The sequence below is a fragment of the Chrysemys picta genome, chromosome 2 (genome assembly GCF_011386835.1).
Source record: "Chrysemys picta bellii isolate R12L10 chromosome 2, ASM1138683v2, whole genome shotgun sequence".
Taxonomy (NCBI): Eukaryota; Metazoa; Chordata; order Testudines; family Emydidae; genus Chrysemys; species Chrysemys picta.
The window spans coordinates 2,390,212-2,409,428 of NC_088792.1; the positions used below are offsets into that span (position 1 = coordinate 2,390,212).

The window sequence follows — 19,217 nt, forward strand, 5'->3', positions numbered from 1 at the left end:
GTGGAGGTGGATTACCAGGAGCGCTGGGAGACCTCTCTCCCAGCTCTCGCCTGCGACCACACTCGCACATCAAAGCGCTGCTGCGGGACCGCTCCTGCGGCAGCGCTTTGAACTTTCTAGTGTAGACTTAGTCTTAGACTGTTGTAACTGTTCAGGCCATCTTCTGATTGGCTAATTACTATTTTAATTCCCCTCCTGTGACCCTCCCACATAGAGTCCAGTGTCTTTAGCATCTCCGGCTCTTGTAACAGAGGGAAGTTATGCTTTTCTAGATTTTGTTCAGTACATTTGTTCTGTGACACATTATAAACACAAAAATTAAGAAATAAAGAAATCATCTACGAGAGGGATATTGTGCAGCTGCCTCTCAGTAGCAGTACAATTATTTGCTGAACAGGGAATAAACCTTCTGTTTCCCAGCCGGGATGCTATTGTTACACCTTTTGACCTGAGTGATTAGTCAAATTTGGGTTCTTGAAGATTATTCCAATTAGGAGAAGAAATGGATGATAGAGCCACATATTTTCTTTGATCTTACTTATTTACAAAGAAAGTTGTGTTTCCCAGAACACAGTAGGAATCAAACACCAGGAGACAGTTTCTTGCTGTTCCAGTCCCCTTTCCAGCCAGCACTCTGTGCCCCAAAATCTCTCTCTCTTCGCTTTCTCTCAGGGCCACATTACCAGCACTTCTGTTCCTGGCTGCTTGGCTTTGGGCTGCTTCTGTCTGTCTGTGTTTCAGCTTGGGCCACGTGGCTCAACTTCTGCTCAAGCTTTTCCATGTGCCTGTGTTTTGGGTGCTACTGCTGTTGTTTCAGCCACCGATTACGTGGCTTTTTTACATTTACCCCGAATACAAAGTGGTGGTTACACCTGACCCATAACAACAAGGTAGAACCCAACACGTAATAGTATCAAGCAGAAACTCATAGGGGACAAAAGTCAAATAGGGGGATCACGAATAGGAGGAAACCACTTTGTCTGTGTAACTGTGTGGCTGGTGTGTTTTAGGGCTGGCCTGGCCTGTCAGCTACCACCATGGCTTACTCTGGAGCTCCAACAATTGAGATGCCGGCCCTGGGCCGCCCTCTGCGGCTGGGGATGCTGTACGACTGCCGCAGCGACACGCTCATACCAGGTACGGTTAGAGTTACACCCAACACCGCTTGTGTTGGTTCATTGTAGTTTACGGACCTCTTGCCAACTAACTCATCTGGTGGGAGGGACTCTTTCAACAGAACACTTGGTTCACCCTCTGCCCCTTTAGGATGTGGTCAGCTATGAGAGCAGACAGCGACTGGTTAGATCTAAAACTGACACATTTAGTGAAACATGAATGAAATGTTTAACAAGAAAAGCATTTTCCAGAGATTTATTGGGCAATAACTTCAATTGCTTAGACAAAACTTACATGTTCATTTGTAGCAGGGAAGGAGAGCTAATAACTGATAACATCAAAAAGATTGAGGTATTTAATGCCTATTTTGCTTCAGTCTTCACTGAGCAAGTTAATGGTGACCAGATACTTACTACAGTTAATGTTAACAACCAGAGGGAAGGAATGCAAAACAAAACAGGGAAAGAACAGGTTGTGACGGGTTGGATCACAGAAAGCCCCTGGGGTTGCCAACTGATGTGCCAAGACTACTTCTGCCCCTGCTTTCCCTGCCAGCTTGGGACTCCAGCACCCTGTCTTGTTGAGCCAGACACAACCGTCTGCTCCTACACAGACCCAGGATCTGAACCACTTGCCCCAAAGCCGCAGACTTAACTGAAAGCAACTTAGGAAGTGTTCCTGTCTTTAACACTCAGATGCCCAACTCCTAATGGGGTTCAAACCCCACATAAATCCGTTTTACCCTGCATAAAGCTTATACAGGGTAAACTCATACATTGTTTGCCTTCTATAACACTGATAGAGAGATATGCACAGCTGTTTGCTCCCCCAGGTATTAATACATACTCTGGGTTAATTAATAAGTAAAAAGTGATTTGATTAAATATAGAAAGTAGGATTTAAGTGGTTCCAAGTAGTAACAGACAGAACAAAGTGAATTACCAAGCAAAATAAAATAGAACACACAAGTCTATGTCTAAGAAAACTGAATACAGATAAAAACCTCACTCTTAGAGGAATTCCAGTAAGCTTCCTTGTACAGACTAGTCTCCTTCTAGTCTGGATCCAGCAATCACTCACACCCCCGTGGTTACTGTCCTTTGTTCCAGTTTCTTTCAGGTATCCTTGGGGTGGAGAGGCTATCTCCTTAGCCTGCTGAAGACCAAATGGAGGGGTCTCCCAGGGGTTTAAATAGATTTTCTCTTGTGGGTGGAGACCCCCTCCTTCCCCTCTGTAGAATCCCAGCTACAAGATGGAATTTTGGAGTCACATGGGCAAGTCACATGTCCATGCAGGACTCAGAATTTTACAGGTGGAAGCCATGGTTCACATGCTACCTTGAACGTCCTCAAGTAGACTTCTTATGTGGATTGCAGCCTTACAAGATTCATTGTCCATTAAGTGTTTCTTAATTTGGCACTTAATTTGCACATTCCTTTCTCAAGAAGCTGCCCAAATGCTCTACTAAGGCTACTTAGAAATCAAGCAGGTACACAGCCAATATTCATAACTTTGAATACAAAAATGACATATGCATACAAATAGGATTAGTAGATTCAGTAGATCATAACCTTTACAGAGATATGTTACATGGCATATGTAGCATAAAACATATTCCAGTTATGGCACATATACATTCATAAGCATATTTCCATAAAGCCTTCTGGGGGGCACCGTCACACAGGTTATAGACTATTTAGAGAAGGTAGATGTATTCAAGTCAGCAGGGCCTGGTGACATTCATCTTAGGGTACTTAAGGAATTAGCTGAAGCAGGGCTGCCCAGAGGATTCAGGGGGCCTGGGACCTTTGGCGGCGGGGGTCCTTTTGCTCCGGGGGTTTGGGGCACTTGGGCAGCAGGTCCCGGAGTGGAAGAAGCCCCCACTGCCGAATTGCCGCCAAAGACCCGGAGCAGAAGGACCCCCTGCCGCCGAATTGCCGCCAAAGACCCGGAGCGAAAGAAGCTCTGGGTCTTCGGCAGTGGGTCCTTCACTCGCGCCGGGGGCCCTGGAAAACTCTCACGGGGGCCCCTGTGGGGCCTGGGGGAAATTGCCCCACTTGCCTCCCCCCCCTCTGGGCAGCCCTGAGCTGAAGCAATCTTGGAACTGTTAGCAATTATCTTTGAGAAGTCATGGAGGCTGAGTGAGGTCCCAGAGAGATGGAGAAGGGCAATCATAGTATTATTTTTAAAAGGGGGAACAAAGAGGACCTGGGGAATTATAGACTAACTTTTATCATAGGCGTGGGAAGTAAGGGTGTGGGGGGTGCTGCTGCAGCACCCCCATGTTTTGCACCTGGCCCTAGAGTCCGACCCTAGGTCCCTGCCGCTGGCTCCGCCAGCCCCCAGAGCCCTGACGCCTGCTGACCCAGCAGGCTACACCCGCCCCCGGGGTCCCACCGCCTGCCGACCCCACGGTCTCCGTCGGCCCCCAGATCCCCGCTGCCCCCGTGGGCTCCACTGGCCCCCAGAGTCCAGAGCCCACCGGCCCTGGGTCCTGCCGCCCGCCAACCCTGTAGGCTCTGCCGCCCGGAGTTCCGCCGCAGGCTTGGGGTTCTGCAGCCGCCCTCAGCTGTGTCTCCAGCCTGGGACGATGAGGGGCACCGCGTTGACAAGGCTAAGGGGGGAGGCGCAGCTCAGCACCCCCACCCTAAAAATCGTTCAAGCGCCACTGACTTTGATTTTCAAAAAAGGTTGGGTAGCCATCTGACACAACAAATCCTGTATTTTGGCAGGGAGTTAGACTAGATGATCCTTGCAGTCCCTTCTCACCCTATGGTTCTATGAGTCTATAATACCTGGAAAGATACTGGAACATATTATTAAACAATCAGTTTGTAAGTACCTAGAAAATAATAGGCTTATAAGAAATAGCCAGCATGATTTTGTCAAGAACAAATAATGCCAGACCAACCTAATTTCCTTCTTTAACAGGATTACTGGCTTAGTGAATAGGAGGAAAGCTGTAGATGTGATATATCTTGATGTTAGTAAGGCTTTTCACACAGTCCCATATGGCATTCTCATAAACAAGAGAAAAGTGATCTAGATGAAATGACTATAAGGTGGGAGCACAACTGGTTGAAAGGCTGTGCTCAAAGGAATGGCAATACACAAAAACCTGTAGGAGAACACTTCAACCTCCTTGGCCACACAATAGCAGATGTAAAGGTAGCCATCTTACAGCAAAAAAACTTCAGGACCAGACTCCAAAGAGAAACTGCTGAGCTCCAGTTCATTTGCAAATTTGACACCATCAGATCATGATTAAACAAAGACTGTGAATGGCTATCCAACTACAGAAGCAGTTTCTCCTCCCTTGGTGTTCACACCTCAACTGCTAGCAGAGCACCTCACCCTCCCTGATTTGAACTAACCTCGTTATCTCCAGACTGATTTATACCTGCCTCTGGAAATTTCCATTACTTGCGTCTGATGAAGTGGGCATTCACCCACGAAAGCTTATGCTCCAATACCTCTGTTAGTCTTGAAGGTGCCACAGGACTCTCTGTTGCTTTTTACAGATTCAGACTAACACGGCTACCCCTCTGATACTGTGCTCAAAGGGTTCACTGTCAAACTGGGCAGACATATTGAGTGGGGTCCACAGGAGTCAGTCTTGTGTCTTGTACTTTTAAATGTTTTTATTAATGACTTGGCCAATGGAGTGGAGAGTATGCTTATAAAATTTGCAGATGACACCAAGCTTGGAGGGGCTGCAAGCACTTTGGCGGACAGGATTAGAATTCAAAACAATCTTGATAAATTGGAGAATTGGTCTGAAATCAACAGAATGAAATTCAGTAAAGACGTGCAAAGTATTCTACTTAGGAAGGGAAAAATCAGAGCAGAACTGCAAAATGAGAATAAATGGCTCGGTGGTAGTACTGCTGAAAAGGATCTGGGGGCTATAGTGGATCACAAATTGAACATGAGACAATAAATGTGATGCAGTTGCAGAAAAGCTAACATGGTTCTGTGGTGTTGTGATGGGTTGGATCACAGAAACCCCCTTGGGAGCTGCCAGCCGATGTACCAAGACTACCCCTGCTCCTGTTTTTCCTGCCAGCTCAGGACTCCAGCACCCTGTCTTGCCGGGCCAGACACTCTCGTCTGCTCCAACATAGACCCAGGGTCTGAATAACTTGCCCCAAAGCTGCAAGTTTACCTGAAAACAGCTCACAGAAGTGTGCTTGTCTTTAGCACTCAGATGCCCAACTCCCAATGGGATCTAAACCCAAATAAATCCGTTTTACCCTGCATAAAGCTTATGCAGGGCAAACTCATAAATTGTTCGCCCTCTATAACACTCATAGAGAGATATGCACAGTTGTTTGCTCCCTCAGGTATTAATACATATTCTGAGTAAATTACTAAATAAAAAGTGATTTTATTAAATGCAGAGAATAGGATTTAAGTGGTTCCAAGTAGTAACAGACAGAACAAAGTAAGTCACCAAGTAAAATAAAATAAAATGCGCAAAACTATGTCTAATCAAACTAAATACAGATAAGTTCCTCACCAGTTCCAGAATGCTCCCTTTTACAGACTAATCTCCTTTTAGCCTGGGTCCAGCAATCACTTACACCCCCTGTAGTTACTGTCCTTTGTTCCAGTTTCCTTCAAGTATCCTGGGGGGATGGTGTGTGGAGAGGCTCCTTCTTTAGCCAGCTGAAGACAAAATGGAGGGGTCTCCCACGGGTTTAAATAGACTCTCTCTTGTGGGTGGAGACCCCCCCTCCTCCCTCCTATGCGAAGTCCAGCTCCAAGATGGAGTTCTGGAGTCACCTGGGCAAGTCACATGTCCCTGCATGACTCAGTCTTTACAGGCCGAAGCCATTGTCCACATGGTATCTTGTATGTCTCCAGGAAGACTTCTTACGTGGATTGAAGCATTCCAAGATGCATTGTTCCCCAAGTGTCTCCTGATCAGGTACTTAACCTTGCAAATTCCTTCCTAAAGAAGCTGACCAAATGCCTCACAAAGCTTACTTAGAAACCAAGCAAGTAAACAGCCCATATTCTTAACCTCAAGTAGAAAATTATATATATATATATATATACAAAGAGGATGAATAGATACAGTAAACCATAACCTTTACAGAGATATGTTACATGGCACAGGCAGCACAAAACATATTCCAGTTATGTCATACATACATTTATAAGCACCCCCTCATAAAGCCTTATGGGGTACACTGTCACAGGTGTATTAACAAGAATGTAATTTGTAAGACACGGGAGGTAATGGTCCTGCTCTGCTCGACACTGGTGAGGCCTCAGCTGAAGAACTGTGTCCAATTCTGGGTGCCACACTTTAGGAAAGAGGTGGACAAATTGGAGAGAGTCCAGAGGAGAGCATCAAAATGATAAAAGATTTAGAAAACCTGACCTATGAGGAAAGATTTTAAAATCTGGTCACGTTTAGTCTTGCGAAAAGATGACCAAGGGGGGAGCTCATAACAGTCTTCCAATATGTTAAGAGCTGTTATAAAGAGCACGTTGATTGATCGTTCTCCATGTCCACTGAAGGTAGAAGTAAAGGGCTTAATCTGTGGCAAGAGAGATTTAGGTTAGATATTAGGAATAACTAACTATATGGTTAGTTACGCTCTGGAATAGGGTTCCAAGGGATGTTATGGAATCCCCCTCACTGGAGGTTTTTAAGAACAGGTTGGACAAATATGTGTCAGGGATGGTCTAGGTTTGCTTGGTCTGGCCTCAGTGCAGGGGGTTGAAGTAGAGGACCTCTCAAGTTCCCTTCCAGCCCTACATTTGTGGGATTCTAGGATTCTATAGGAAGGAGCAGCTGCGGCACTGACCTTAACTTACTGGCTGAAGAAACTATGATTTTTAGTGCTTGTCATTCTAGTATCAGCCTTCAGTTGCCTCTGCGTCATAGAGGAGATATGCTATCACAGGAACCAATCCTCCAACCAAGAGCAGACAGACCAATACTAGCTGTTAGATATTAAATAGAAAATGGATATTCAGATGAGGTGGATATCACTCTAATAGTACTCTGGTAGAAGTCATCAGGCAGAACCTATTCTACATCTGGCTGAGATTCAGTTGCTGATACAAAGATAATAGAATCAGTACTATAGAAAAGCAAGTGAAATACAGACTTATGTTCTTCCAGGAGGGTCTTGATTTGGATATAGGAATGTCCAAGTGAAGAGTCCAACCCTCACTAGTGTCATCTGTTCTCGTTATGTTCAACAAAAGGAGGATTGGTGAATGTTTAGACTGGGTTTTCTTTGGGCAACAACCTTGATTCTCCCCCCAATAAGGCCGTAGAACTCAGTCTTGAACCATCAGCTTGGCCCCATGCCCTATTTTAAATCTTATGTGAGGTGTCAAATTTGCTATGCATCAAAATTGCAGTCTCAATAACTATTAATTCCCTCAGACACGTTTTTGGAGTTGGGAGTTCATTCTGAGACCCAGTGCTGAAATACAGAAAGATTTTCTATAATACCTCCCTCAGACATCAGAGTCCGTGCTTTAAGAGCAGTGAAATATTTGTTGGTTAAAAGTTGTATGTCTTCTTTGAGGAAATCCGTAAGGCGACTAGCTGGCCATCACCGTATGAACTGACAACATTCTACAGATTGCTCATATACGTGTGAAGCTCCTCTCATGATTCCATAGTTCAGGTTGAATTGAGTTTTACATTTAAAGCAGGGATTCAGCCACTTTCTGATGTATGTAGAATCATAGAATAGTCTGTAAAAGAAGCTTACTGGAACATCTCTGAGGGTGAGATTTCATCTGTAATCACTTTATTACTGAATTAGGTTTAGACTTGCGTGTTTTATTTTATTTTGTTTGGTAATTCACTTTGTTCTGTCTGTTATTACTTGGAACCACTTAAATCCTACTTTTTGCATTTAATAAAATCACTTTTTACTTATTAATTAACCTAGAGTATGTATTAATGCCTGGGGCAGGGGAGGGGTGGAAACAGTTGCGCATATCTCTCTATCAGTGCTAAAGAGGGCGAACAATTTGAGTTAAGCTTTATACAGGGTAAAATGGATTGATTTGGGGTTTGGACCCCATTGGGAGCTCGGCATCTGAGTGTTAGAGACAGGAGCACTTCTTAAGCTGTTTTCAGTTAAGCCTGCAGCTTTGGGGGGACGTGGTTCAGACCTGGGTCTGTGTTTGTAGCAGGCTAGCGTGTCTGGCTCAAACCAGGGCAGGGCACTAAAGTCCTAAGCTGCCAGGGGAAACAAGCTCAGGGGTAGTCTCAGCACATCAGTTGGCAGCTCTTAGGGGGGTTTCTGTGATCCAACCCGTCACAGTGGCATAGTCGGCAGGATCTGTGCACAGCTGATTGCTTGGAGATACTGGTAGTGATTTTAAGTGAGTTTTGCGTGTGGTGGCTGGAGAACAGACAAAGTGGTTACCGGTTTGTTACTTTCTGTTTGCTTATTTTGGGTAAGGGAAATAGGGACAGAAAGATAAGCAAAATAAGTAAGAGGGAAGATCAGAAGAAGCTAGAACTACACAAGTTGCAATTTGCCCAGAAAGGCTGAACACTGGGCTCTGGGAAAGTCTCTGTTAACTAGGAATTCCCTGAGCTGAGTGCATCTCAGTTTTAGTGAACTGCAGAGGGGGTGGGGCCCAACACGAGACAGCAGGAAAATGACTACCAGTGAGGCAGCTACTAAACTAGAGTTGGCCAGACTGGAAGCAGAAGAGAAGGCAAAGGACCGGGAGTTTCAATTGAAACTCAAAGAGGCAGAGGCAGCCAGGGAGGAGGCTGCCCACAAAATGGCTATGGAGGCAGAAGCAGCCAGGGACAAAAGAGTCCTGGAGTTAAAAGACAGAGAAATACAGGCCCTGATTGATGTCCAGAAGCATGAACTGGCTGTTATGGAATGGAAGAGACAAAACCCTCCAGCTGCTGGCTCCACTTCCCCCAAAATCCACAGATGGGAGCGACTGTGTCCACAGTACGATGAATCCAGCGATATTGCCGAATATCTCATCACCTTTGAGAGACTGTGATCCCTCCATGCTATCCCTGAAGGTCAGAAGATGACCACATTGATAGCAAAATTGACTGGCAGAGCTCTGGACATATTCATTAAGATGCCTATTGATGATGCTTCAAACTATGGTAAATTTAAGGAACTGGTCAGGAAACAGTTTCAGGTTACACCTGAAACCTACAGGGTTAAATTCAGGAGTCTTAAGAGGGGACCTGGATTAATTAATATGGTTTATGTAACTGAAATGAGAGATTTGGTAGATAAGTGGGTAAGGGGGAAAGGCATTACAAGCTTTGAAGGAATGTGTTTTTTGGTTACTCAGGAACAATTCTTGAATATGTGCAGTGATGATGTAAAACAGTACTTCTGGGACAAAAAGGTGAATGCAGTCAGTGAATTAGCTGGGTTTGCAGACTCTTTTGAGCAGTCACAAGCTGCAATTAAACATAAACCACTGGCAGAGGGGTACAGCATTGGGGGAAAGCAAAATCATCGTTTCACCCCTGGGAAAAAGGAGGCTCGGCCTTCATCTCCTCATTGCCTTGTTACTCGTCCCAAATCTTCTGTACAAGCAGAGGAGCCCAAGAGGTGCTATCATTGTAAGTCCACTGAGCACCTGAGGAATAATTGCCCTTGGCTAAGAGGGAACAGGCAGCAGGTAACACATGAAACTGTTACTTCTCAGAGCCAGGCTGCTGCATCTTTCCACACAGGATTTATAAAGGTTGCTTCTACACAACCAGCAGTGAGCATATGCATGCTGTTAAACTGAATGGGAAAGTTCTTCTTGGTTTAAGGGACACAGGTACAGAGATTAGAACAAGGGACAGTAACCACAGAGTGGGAGTGATTGCTGGACACAGACTAAAAGGAGGCTAGTCTGTAAATTAACCCAGAGTATGTATTAATATGGGGGGGGGGGAGAAGGAGGAAGGGGGCAAACAGCTGTGCATATCTCTCTCTCAGTGCTATAGAGGGTGAATAATTTATGAGTTTACCCTGTATAAGCTTTATTTGGGGTTTGGACTCCATAGGGAGCTGGGCATCTGAGTGCTGGAGACCGGAATACTTCTTAGCTGTTTTCAGTTAAGCCTGCAGTTTGTGGGACGTAGTTCAGACCTGGGTCTGTGTTTGCAGTAGGCTAGCGTGTCTGTCTCAAACCAGGCAGGGCACTGAAGTCCTAAGCTGCCAGGGGAAACAGGCTCAGGGATAGTCTCAGAACATCAGTTGGCAGTTCCCAAGGTGTTTTCTGTGACCCAATCCATCAAACCCAGCCCTTCCTGGAAACAAAAAGTTCATCCAATGTCAGAGATGGGAAACTGGCATCCAAAGCTTTCGTTTGCCATTCGGGGATATTGTTCCAATGCCCTGCAGTAGCAGAGACTGCTGTGTCTGTAAGGTATCGTTAACAGTCTGCAACTGGGGAAACTGGGTGAAATGATCCAGGCTGTGGAAGTGAGCTCAGCTGGAGGGATCTTCCAGGCTGGCATTTCCCTTCTGCCAGTGACTGACAGGTCTGGGTCTGCCCCACTGCAGGCAGGCGGAAGACCCATGGTATCAGTTCTATGACCTCTGTTACTTGAAGAAAATAATATTTTAACTGAGCTCAGATAAAATTCATCCTGACTGAACAAAAAAATCTGTTTTTAAAATTCCCACAGATGATTATTCTCTGAACTAGTGGGGGTGGGGGCATACCTGGCATTGCAAAACTCTTGCTAATCCCGATATGATATTATACTTGCACATGGATACCGTGGTAATTGGTGCCTTAATTATTACTGTTTGTGTGGCAGTAGCCACCATAGACACCAATCAGCGATCGGGGCCCATTATTAGTCATTGTCACTACACAGATTAAAAAGGCAGCTTGTGTCCCAAAAAGCTTAAAATCTGCATTGTGACAAGATGCAACAGACAGATGAGACAATTGGGAGTGGAGGAGGAGAGAATGAGGTAACAGTAAAGCTAACACATTATCAGACAGAGAGCAAGATGGATAGAAAGAGATTCCAGTGGAGGGTCAGATGACAGGGCACATTGATTTGAGCCTTCAGTGCTGGAGTTCTTTCTCATAGTGTGTCTTTAATATGAGACAAGGTTAATAAACGAAATTACAACACTTCCTTATCCTCTCCAGTGATCACTGACTATGTGCTTGTGTGGAATTTTCCAGGTATCACTTTATGGGGCATTGAGGCCCTTAAGAAAGACGTGGAGACAATGCCAAAGCACAATACTGAATTCCAGATCATTGCGTCCGACACCATTGAAGATAAGGCCTCAGCCCTCAGGCTGTCTTCATCCCTGAAGGCCAGTCTCCTGGGGAGGCTGGTAGAAGTAGGTGGATCTGCAGCATTTTTAAATGATACAAAGAAATCAAAATATCACGCTCGAGTTGCTCTCCACTACTCAGTGACAAACAGGTTTGAGCACCTGACCATGAGCCAGTTGGGGACTGAGAACGTCTCTTATCCTGCTGTGTTTGACCAAGGCACGGCCACCCATGTGGTCACAGCTGTGCTGTACGGGGCTCAGGCTTTCTTTGTGTTTGATCGGGAAGTTTCTTCATCAGAGAGTATGCGAGAGATAGAGGGGAAAATGAAACTGATGATAGAAAAGATCCCAAAGGTTTCTGGCGGAGCAGAAGTGTCTGGGGAAAAGGGGAACAAGGAAGAAGAAAGAAAAGAAAATTTCAGTTGCAAATTTTATGGTGATTTTGCCCTGGAGAACAATCCGGTTACTTACCAAGATGCCATGGGAGTTTACTCCACTCTCCCTAAGCGGCTTGGAGTCGCTGGTGAAAACGCTGTACCGGTGCGAGTCTGGCTGTACCCACTGAGCAAGCTGGACTCCAGAGCTGCCCAGCTAGTGCGTGAGATCAGCGCGGTGCTGGTTTATGATGCTCAAAGTGCCCTGGAGCACCTGACTGAGTGCGACGTCCGGTGCAACGACATGGTGAAGGACAGAACGGCTACAACCTTCCCCGAGATCCAGAGGAAAATCCAGCAATTCAGAGATCTGTGTAAACAGCACAGACAGACCTTCCAAAAAGAGCTAGCTAGAACCCTGCCCTCTATCCGTGGAGGCGGAGCAGAGGAGGGGGCCCTGGTGGAGATTTTAACCAACAAGGAGCAATCGCCATTTGGTACCCAGAGACTCAATGAATTTCTGGAGAAGAAACAGGAGGAAATGGATTTTGTCAATTCCTACCTGGCTGAGCTAGGGGAGGTGGAAGTCGTATCCTCCAGGAGTGAGCGACAATGTATAGTTCTCAGCCCCAGGCATGACTTTATTGTGTCTCTTTCACTCACTTCATTGCATAATGAGGAATCCTATTTATCAGAATTAAATCTATCGTTGAGGAGACAATTTATGAAGAAAACTCATGATCCAGCATTAGCCAGTTCTGCCTGTGAGACACCAAAATCCAAACAGTGGTTTGAGGACGAAGAGATAAGAAGAAAAGCACGACAAGCTGTAAAGTCCTTCTCTGGCTTTGCCCGTGTCAATAAATCTAACGGGAAGACTCGGTTCATTGTGGCCTCAGTTCCAGACAAGGACAATCCCGGCACTGCCATTTACCTGTATGAGGATGGAGAGCTGATCAGCACCAACTTTGAGCCTCCATCAAAGCCTCGTCCTCCCCTGATGGATGGAATCAGACATGACCGTGTGCAGCTCACGTTTAACCCAGCAGCCTATGGCAGGGCTGCGATATCCGGCTATCGGGCAGAGTACAGAATTGTAGGGCAGGAGAACTGGACGGCTGTGACTGTAAATAACAAACAAGAGACATTCACAGTAACAGGGCTACGTGCAAACACCGAGTACCAGTTCTGATACGCTGCTGTGAGCAAACCAGGGCTCAGCGAGAGCAGCGACGTGAGTGATCCTGTGAAGACTCTTCCTACCAGCCCGCCTGGGAAGCCTGTAACAGCTACTGTAGGCTCATGTGCTGTAGTCCTCAGTTGGCAGGTACCAGCTGTCACTGGAGATGGAGTCAGTATAAGGGAGTATAAGGTGGACTATAAAGAGGAAGCTGGAGGTGAGCAGAAGGACATATGGCTGGAACGAAGGACAGGAGAGAGAACAGAGTCCTGTACCATTGATGGACTGAGGCCACAGATGACTTACAGATTCCAAGTGTCGGCTGTGTGTGCAGACGGGGCTGTGAGTGACCCAAGTGAGGAGACATCTGTTTCAACTCTAAAGGTAGGACAAAATGTAAATAAAACTGCGTGGACCTTACTCAGACTTACGTTTCTCATACATGATGCCTGAAAATTAGTGTAATTTCCAATAGGGAGATGGGTTGTCTACTGGAAATCACATGGTAATTTGATGATTAATTTGGTAATTGGTAATTAATGGTAATTTCCAAAAGACAGCATATTCACTGAGATTAGAAAAGAAGGGGAGTTAAGAAGGTACTTGGGAAGTAAGTGGGGTCAAGGGTGGGCTCTTTTAGGATGGGAGATACTAAGAAATGTCTGTATTGTGAGGGGAAGGGGCCTGAGGAGTGGGAGATGTTGAGGAGGGGAAGGGAGGGGGGAACTATTAGGAGTGATCAAGAGACAAGATGGGATGGGTGCACTGGAGATGGTGGAGGGGTTAGACATTTCTTGTCAGATCTCCGTTGTGCCAGTGATGGGGAAGGAGCTGAGAGTGGAAGGAGAGGAGGGAAACGAACGCAGGAGAGGGGAGGAGAAGGCTCATGTCTTTGTCAGTTTTTTCTTTGAATATGTAAGCAGAGTCAGGATAAGCTCTACCCTGACATCTGGTGGTGAATTATGGCAAGTGCGGAAAAGAACTCAAGGGGCTGATCTTGTTTGCATAGGCACACCCACCTGCCTGGCATGAAACAACAGCAACTCAAAGTGGTTACTTTGGCTGGTTTGGGATCCCCAGCTTCTCTGTTATTGGGGCAGGAAGAATAAAGTGTTGTTACCCTGATTCGGTGAAGCAAGGCCAGTGGAACTGTTGTATGACAGAGAGACTCACCAGTAATTAAGTAGCACTTGCTAGACAAGGGGCATGGGTTACAACTCCCAGTGATGGGAGAGAGGATGGGGATGGGTGAGCTGTGGTGTAAACATAGTACCTGGTGGTATGGGCCTGATTTGAGGGCTTGAAACACCAACTTCTCTCTCCACTGTTGAATGTCAGAGCTAACTTTGGTTCCATTAGGAGTCTAGTTACAGGCTACTGAGCTGAATTCGCTTTGGGCCAATGGTGCACTAGCACTGGGGCTCCCCTCCTATAAGCTGAAATTGCTAAGAGCTGAAATCACAAAAGTGCTAAAGTTATTAAGAGCTGAGATCACTGAGTGCTGTGTTAAATAGTGGGGGAGCCTGAAGCTATATCGCTAAGTGGCTGGTGGAGCAGTGAGCGGCACGGAGTCTGGCGGGGATGGTTGGAGCGGCCCAAGGAATGGCGAGTGGAGCTGTTTGTGGGGACGGCTGGAGTGGCTCACAGGTCGGTGAGCAGAGCCATTTGCGGAGACGGCTAGAGCGGCTCACAGGTTGGTGAGCGGAGCGGAGCAGTTCGTGGGACGGCAGAAAGTGGACTGGCTTGTGGTGAAGGCTGCGGCGGAACCCCACGGAGAGATGGCCGGCCGGCCTTGGATCACGTAAGGTGCCCCTTAACACCCTGCGTGCCCCCCTTTACTCTGGGGCTGCACTGACCAGGGACAGAGACTTTGGGGGTTGTTGGACTTTTGGGATTTTGGGGGGTTGCTGGACGCAAGAGACTTTAAGGGTGTTGGACTTTGAGGACTCTGGGTGATTTTTGGATTGCTGGATTCAAGAACCAAAGGGAAAGGACACAGCCCAATTTGCTGGGGTGGGTTTTTTGCTCCTGGTTTGTGTTATGAATCCCGTTTGTGGGGTTTTTTTTCCAATTTAATGCTGATGTCGTTTACCTCATGTTATTAAACATTTTTCTGTTACACTCAGACTCCGTGCTTGCGAGAGGGGAAGTATTGCCTCTTAGAGGCACCCAGGGGGTGGTATGTAATTGTCCCAGGTCACTGGGTGGGGGCTTGAGCCGGTTTTGCATTGCGTTATTGAAACGGAACCCCTAGATACAGAACCCGGCCCTTGTTGCTGCCAACTTAGATGGGCAGAAGGGTTACAAATAAATCAGTGAAGGCTTGTGCAGAGAGAGACGTGGAGGTGGGAGGTGGGTTGAGGATGGAGCCAAAGACAGTGAAAAGGCTGTTGGGATTGCAGGATTTGATGCCAATGGGGTTGCTTGGTTAGGACGATGGCACAACTGAAAGAGGAAAGAACGAACGTGCAGTGTAGCCTGGGCATTCTGCAGTACGAGAGCCGAAGCAGCAGATGTGGATGTTGGGGTGAGCCAGGTTGAGAGGTGGCAGGGGGGGACCTTGTGATGGGAAGGAGGCAAAACAATCAAGGGGTAGAGGAGAGGGAGAATCAACAACTGAGTCAATGTAAGAAAGGGAAGAGACAGCAGGGGGAACAAACTGGGAACAGAAAAGAGGTCATCAACGCTGATGGGCTGGAAGTCATGGGAGAGCCAGCTAGTGGGGCAAGGAGAGGGGGGTAGAGGGTCAATATTGAAAGAGACAGGGCCATGGTCAGAGAGGGGGAACTCATTAATGGGGAGATCAGAGAGCAGTTCTCGGTGAAGAGTGAATTCCTGAAGTTGTCTCTTTACCTCCCCCGAAACCTTGATCTAATAGTTAAATCCCAGAGTGGATTTTATCTCTTTTGGGTGTTTAATGGCTCATACCTGTCCAGGGTCTCCAAGGTGGGGGTGGGGGGGCAAATTTGACCTGGGACCCAGCAATTTAAAAGGGTCTGGGGCTCCCGTCTACTGCTGCCGCCATTGCTATAGCGGTAGCAGCAGCGGCTGGATCTCCGGGCCTTTTAAATAGACGCCTGAGTCCCGGGCAGTGCTGAAGGGCTGGCTGCGGGAGGCTAGCCCCCATCCCCGCCCCTTCTGTCTGAGGCCCGCCCCTTCCGGGCGCCCAGAGCCACCACCCCCCACACACCTTGCCCAGGGGTCCATCAATTCTGTTGGCAGCCCTGCACCTGTTTAGTGTGTGTTTGTCTGGACCCTCCATGTTGATCTGTTTTTAGGTTAAAACCTTTCAATAAACAGTTCTGAAAGGTCAGAGACACCAGCTAATTCTAGACTGACACTGGTGACTTTATTCTCTAGGCCTTGTTACTCTCTGCCATGGTGATGCTAAGCGGCACACATCATGGAGGATAAGGGCCATGAAGGGAACATAGTTAACCAGAGTTTACAGACCATACTTGACTCTGTATTGCTGGGGTGTTTTAGGTCTGGTCAAACCTGCCCGTTACCACTCTAGCTTCTGCTGAGAACGCAGCTGTTGAGCTGCCGGCTCTGGGCCGCCCGTTCCAGCTGGGGACGCTGTACGACTGCCGCAGTGACTATCTCATACCAGGTACCATAGAAAACGCAGTCGGCATTTCTTTACTGATGTTCACATGCACTTTGCCAATTTACCTGCCCTGCTGGGACCTTTCTAGCAGATGAAACCAGATTGCTCCCTTTTACTGCTTTAGGAGCCAACGCTGAAATCATACGTTGCAGGGTAAGAGGAGACACAGATTCTCAATTTTTTGTAATGTCCACATGCTGGGTACTGCATTTTGCTAGTGACTAGGGTTCTTAAATATGTGCTGTAACCTGTTGACAAAAGTTGCCTGCTTCCCTTTTGCTTTCTCAATCACTTTTAAAATTGTCATCTAAATTCAAATACTTTAAAGTGACTGCTTCACAGTAACTGTCTATCATATTAGGATTAAAAATAAACACGTGGATTACCAATGTACTTGTGATGTGATGGATTAATTATTTACGAGTGCATTGCAATGGTTTACCACACATCATTCACTCAGCATGGACACATTGGTGCAGCTGTATTCCCTTGTGCTGTGATCCCATCCATTGTTCTAAGCCAGCGGTTCTCTACTGGGGTCTGTGGAGTCCTGTGATTGAAACCAGTGGGCCCCCCACCCCAGCCGGGAGCGGCACAGAGCTGAAGCCAGCGGGGCCTCCTATCCCCAAAGCCAGGAGTGGTGTGGGGCTGAAGCCAGCAAACCTCCCCTCCCCCCAAGCCAGGAGCAGCGGGGAGGCTGAAGCCGGGAGCCCCAATGCCCTGCCCCCTGAAGCTGGGAGTTGCACTGGGAGCCCCCCTGCTACTACACAGCCCTTAGCTACCCCCTGCCTGCACCCTGAGCTACCCCCCTACCTGTAACAGCCCTTAGCTACCCCCTCCCTGCACCCTAAGCTACTCCCCTCGCTTCATACAGCTACCCCTCGGCCTGCACCCTGAGCGGGTTTCAAACTTTTTGAACTGAGTCCCTGCTTTGAGTTATATTTTTTGGTTTCATCCCCCCAGAGCCCAGACAGGCTGGGTGACCTTCTGAGTCAGGGGGTGGAGGTGGCACACCCTTCCTGGAACCTGCTGTGCAGAGCTGGCTTGAGCCCTACCAGCCCTTGCCCCGACCCCCAAAAATAGAAGTAAAACTATGTCTATGCCCACGGGTGTCCCCCTGGCCTGGAGCCCCGCCCTTCCCTCTCCCCTCCCCTACGAACCCAGTTTGCTGAACTTCAGCACAGATTATCAGACCAAGCGGAGGCATTACAACAAGCTAGAACTGAACAGAGAGAAGCCTTATCACTGGCCAAGGCAGTAATAGACCAACAGACAGCAGAAGCTAAGAAACCCCCTACTATTTATGTCCCACGGGAGCGGAAGGTCACGGAGTTTGGTGGCTTCCCGACTAGACCAGGAGACATTACAGTAGAGGAGTGGGTCAAGTCTGTGAAGGCGGCTCTGCGTGTGCTAAGAGTACCTGAAGAGGATCATGTGGACTTCATAGAGGAGCACCTCAAGGGCCAGGCCAAGGCCACAGTAAAGTTCATGGCAGTGGCAGACAAGAAAGATGTGGAAAAGGTATTTGAACTCCTCCTAGAAGTGTATGGAGACAATGTACCTATTGGAACCCGACTAAAGGAGTTTTTTGAGAGAAAGCAGGAGCCTGGTGAAACTGTCCGGGCATACGCATATGACCTCCAGGAGAGAATGAGCAAAGTGGAGCGGCGAGACCCTCAGCGAGTTCCAGACCCAGATACGGTTCTGAAAGAGCAGTTGGTGCTGGGGCTCTGTGATGACTCCCTCCGACGTGAAATGAAAAGGAGGTTTAAAGAAGAGCCCAGTAAGAAGTTCCATGAACTCATGCAGGCTGCCATTATGTGGTCAGAAGAAGAGGAAGTTCCTGTGGCAGAGGCGGCCAAGCCTAACCCCCATACACAAAGTGGGGGCCTAGTGAATGCAGCTGCTGGGGAAAAGGCCCTGCCCCAAACAGAGCTAACATTGGAAAGCTTAAGTGAAGCTGTCCAAAAACTGGCGGTCCAACAGGGGGAGATGCTGAAAGTGATGACCGAGTTGATGAAAGAAAAAAATCCCATTAGTATGCCAAAGTATCCAAAGGCACCGGGATCCCGAAGAGCCCCACTGAAGGACGAGCTGGGAAGATACATTTGTTACACTTGTGAAAGGCCAGGACATACTAGCCGAGAATGTCCACTGAGAAGGAGAACAGAGTCCCAGGCACTCGAAACCAATGGGGCACCAGGAGCAAGTGGTCCCTCTACAGTAGAAGGCCAAGCAGTGGCAGAAGGATTCCTAGGCCTGTCCTTCGTGGAAAATCCCTCTGCATACAGTGTTGAGAGGAACATGGGCAGTGCCAGCATATCTAGCGACTTCTGTACGCGAGCATTTGGAGACTGTCTAACTGCTGAAGTATGTATAGCAGGGGTGAAGACCAGATGTTTGTTAGATACTGGCTCAGAAGTCACCACCATTACTGAGTCGCATTTTCAAAAATATCTGAAGGACAAGGACCTGACCATGCACAGCACACGGTTTGTACGTCTAACAGCTGTTAATGGACTGGCAATCCCAGTGGTGGGGTGCCTTGAAGCAGACATAGAGTATATGGGCCAGACTCTGCCAGGAAAATGCATCTTCATCCTGAAAGACACAGCCTCAAAAGGGAGCCATATGGGAGAAGGAGTCCCAGGGATTCTAGGAAT

At 47.4% G+C, this 19,217-nt stretch overlaps 1 protein-coding gene across 1 annotated transcript; it reads left to right on the forward strand.

The window, feature by feature from the left end:
- The first annotated feature begins 968 nt into the window (after positions 1-968).
- Positions 969-15,052, forward strand: LOC101934977 (verrucotoxin subunit beta-like). The gene is made up of 3 exons (XM_065586609.1): positions 969-1,137; positions 11,290-13,328; positions 14,459-15,052. The coding sequence occupies exons 1-2, from the start codon at positions 1,038-1,040 to the stop codon at positions 12,954-12,956; spliced, it is 1,767 nt and encodes a 588-aa protein (XP_065442681.1). The 5' UTR covers positions 969-1,037; the 3' UTR covers positions 12,957-13,328; positions 14,459-15,052.
- The last annotated feature ends 4,165 nt before the right edge of the window (positions 15,053-19,217 follow it).

Excerpts from the sequence above, each read along its gene's own strand:
- LOC101934977 (XM_065586609.1), top strand. The coding sequence starts at position 1,038 with ATGGCTTACTCTGGAGCTCCAACAATTGAGATGCCGGCCCTGGGCCGC. Across the intron at positions 1,138-11,289 it reads CAGCGACACGCTCATACCAG|GTATCACTTTATGGGGCATT; the intron begins GTACGGTTAGAG and ends GGAATTTTCCAG.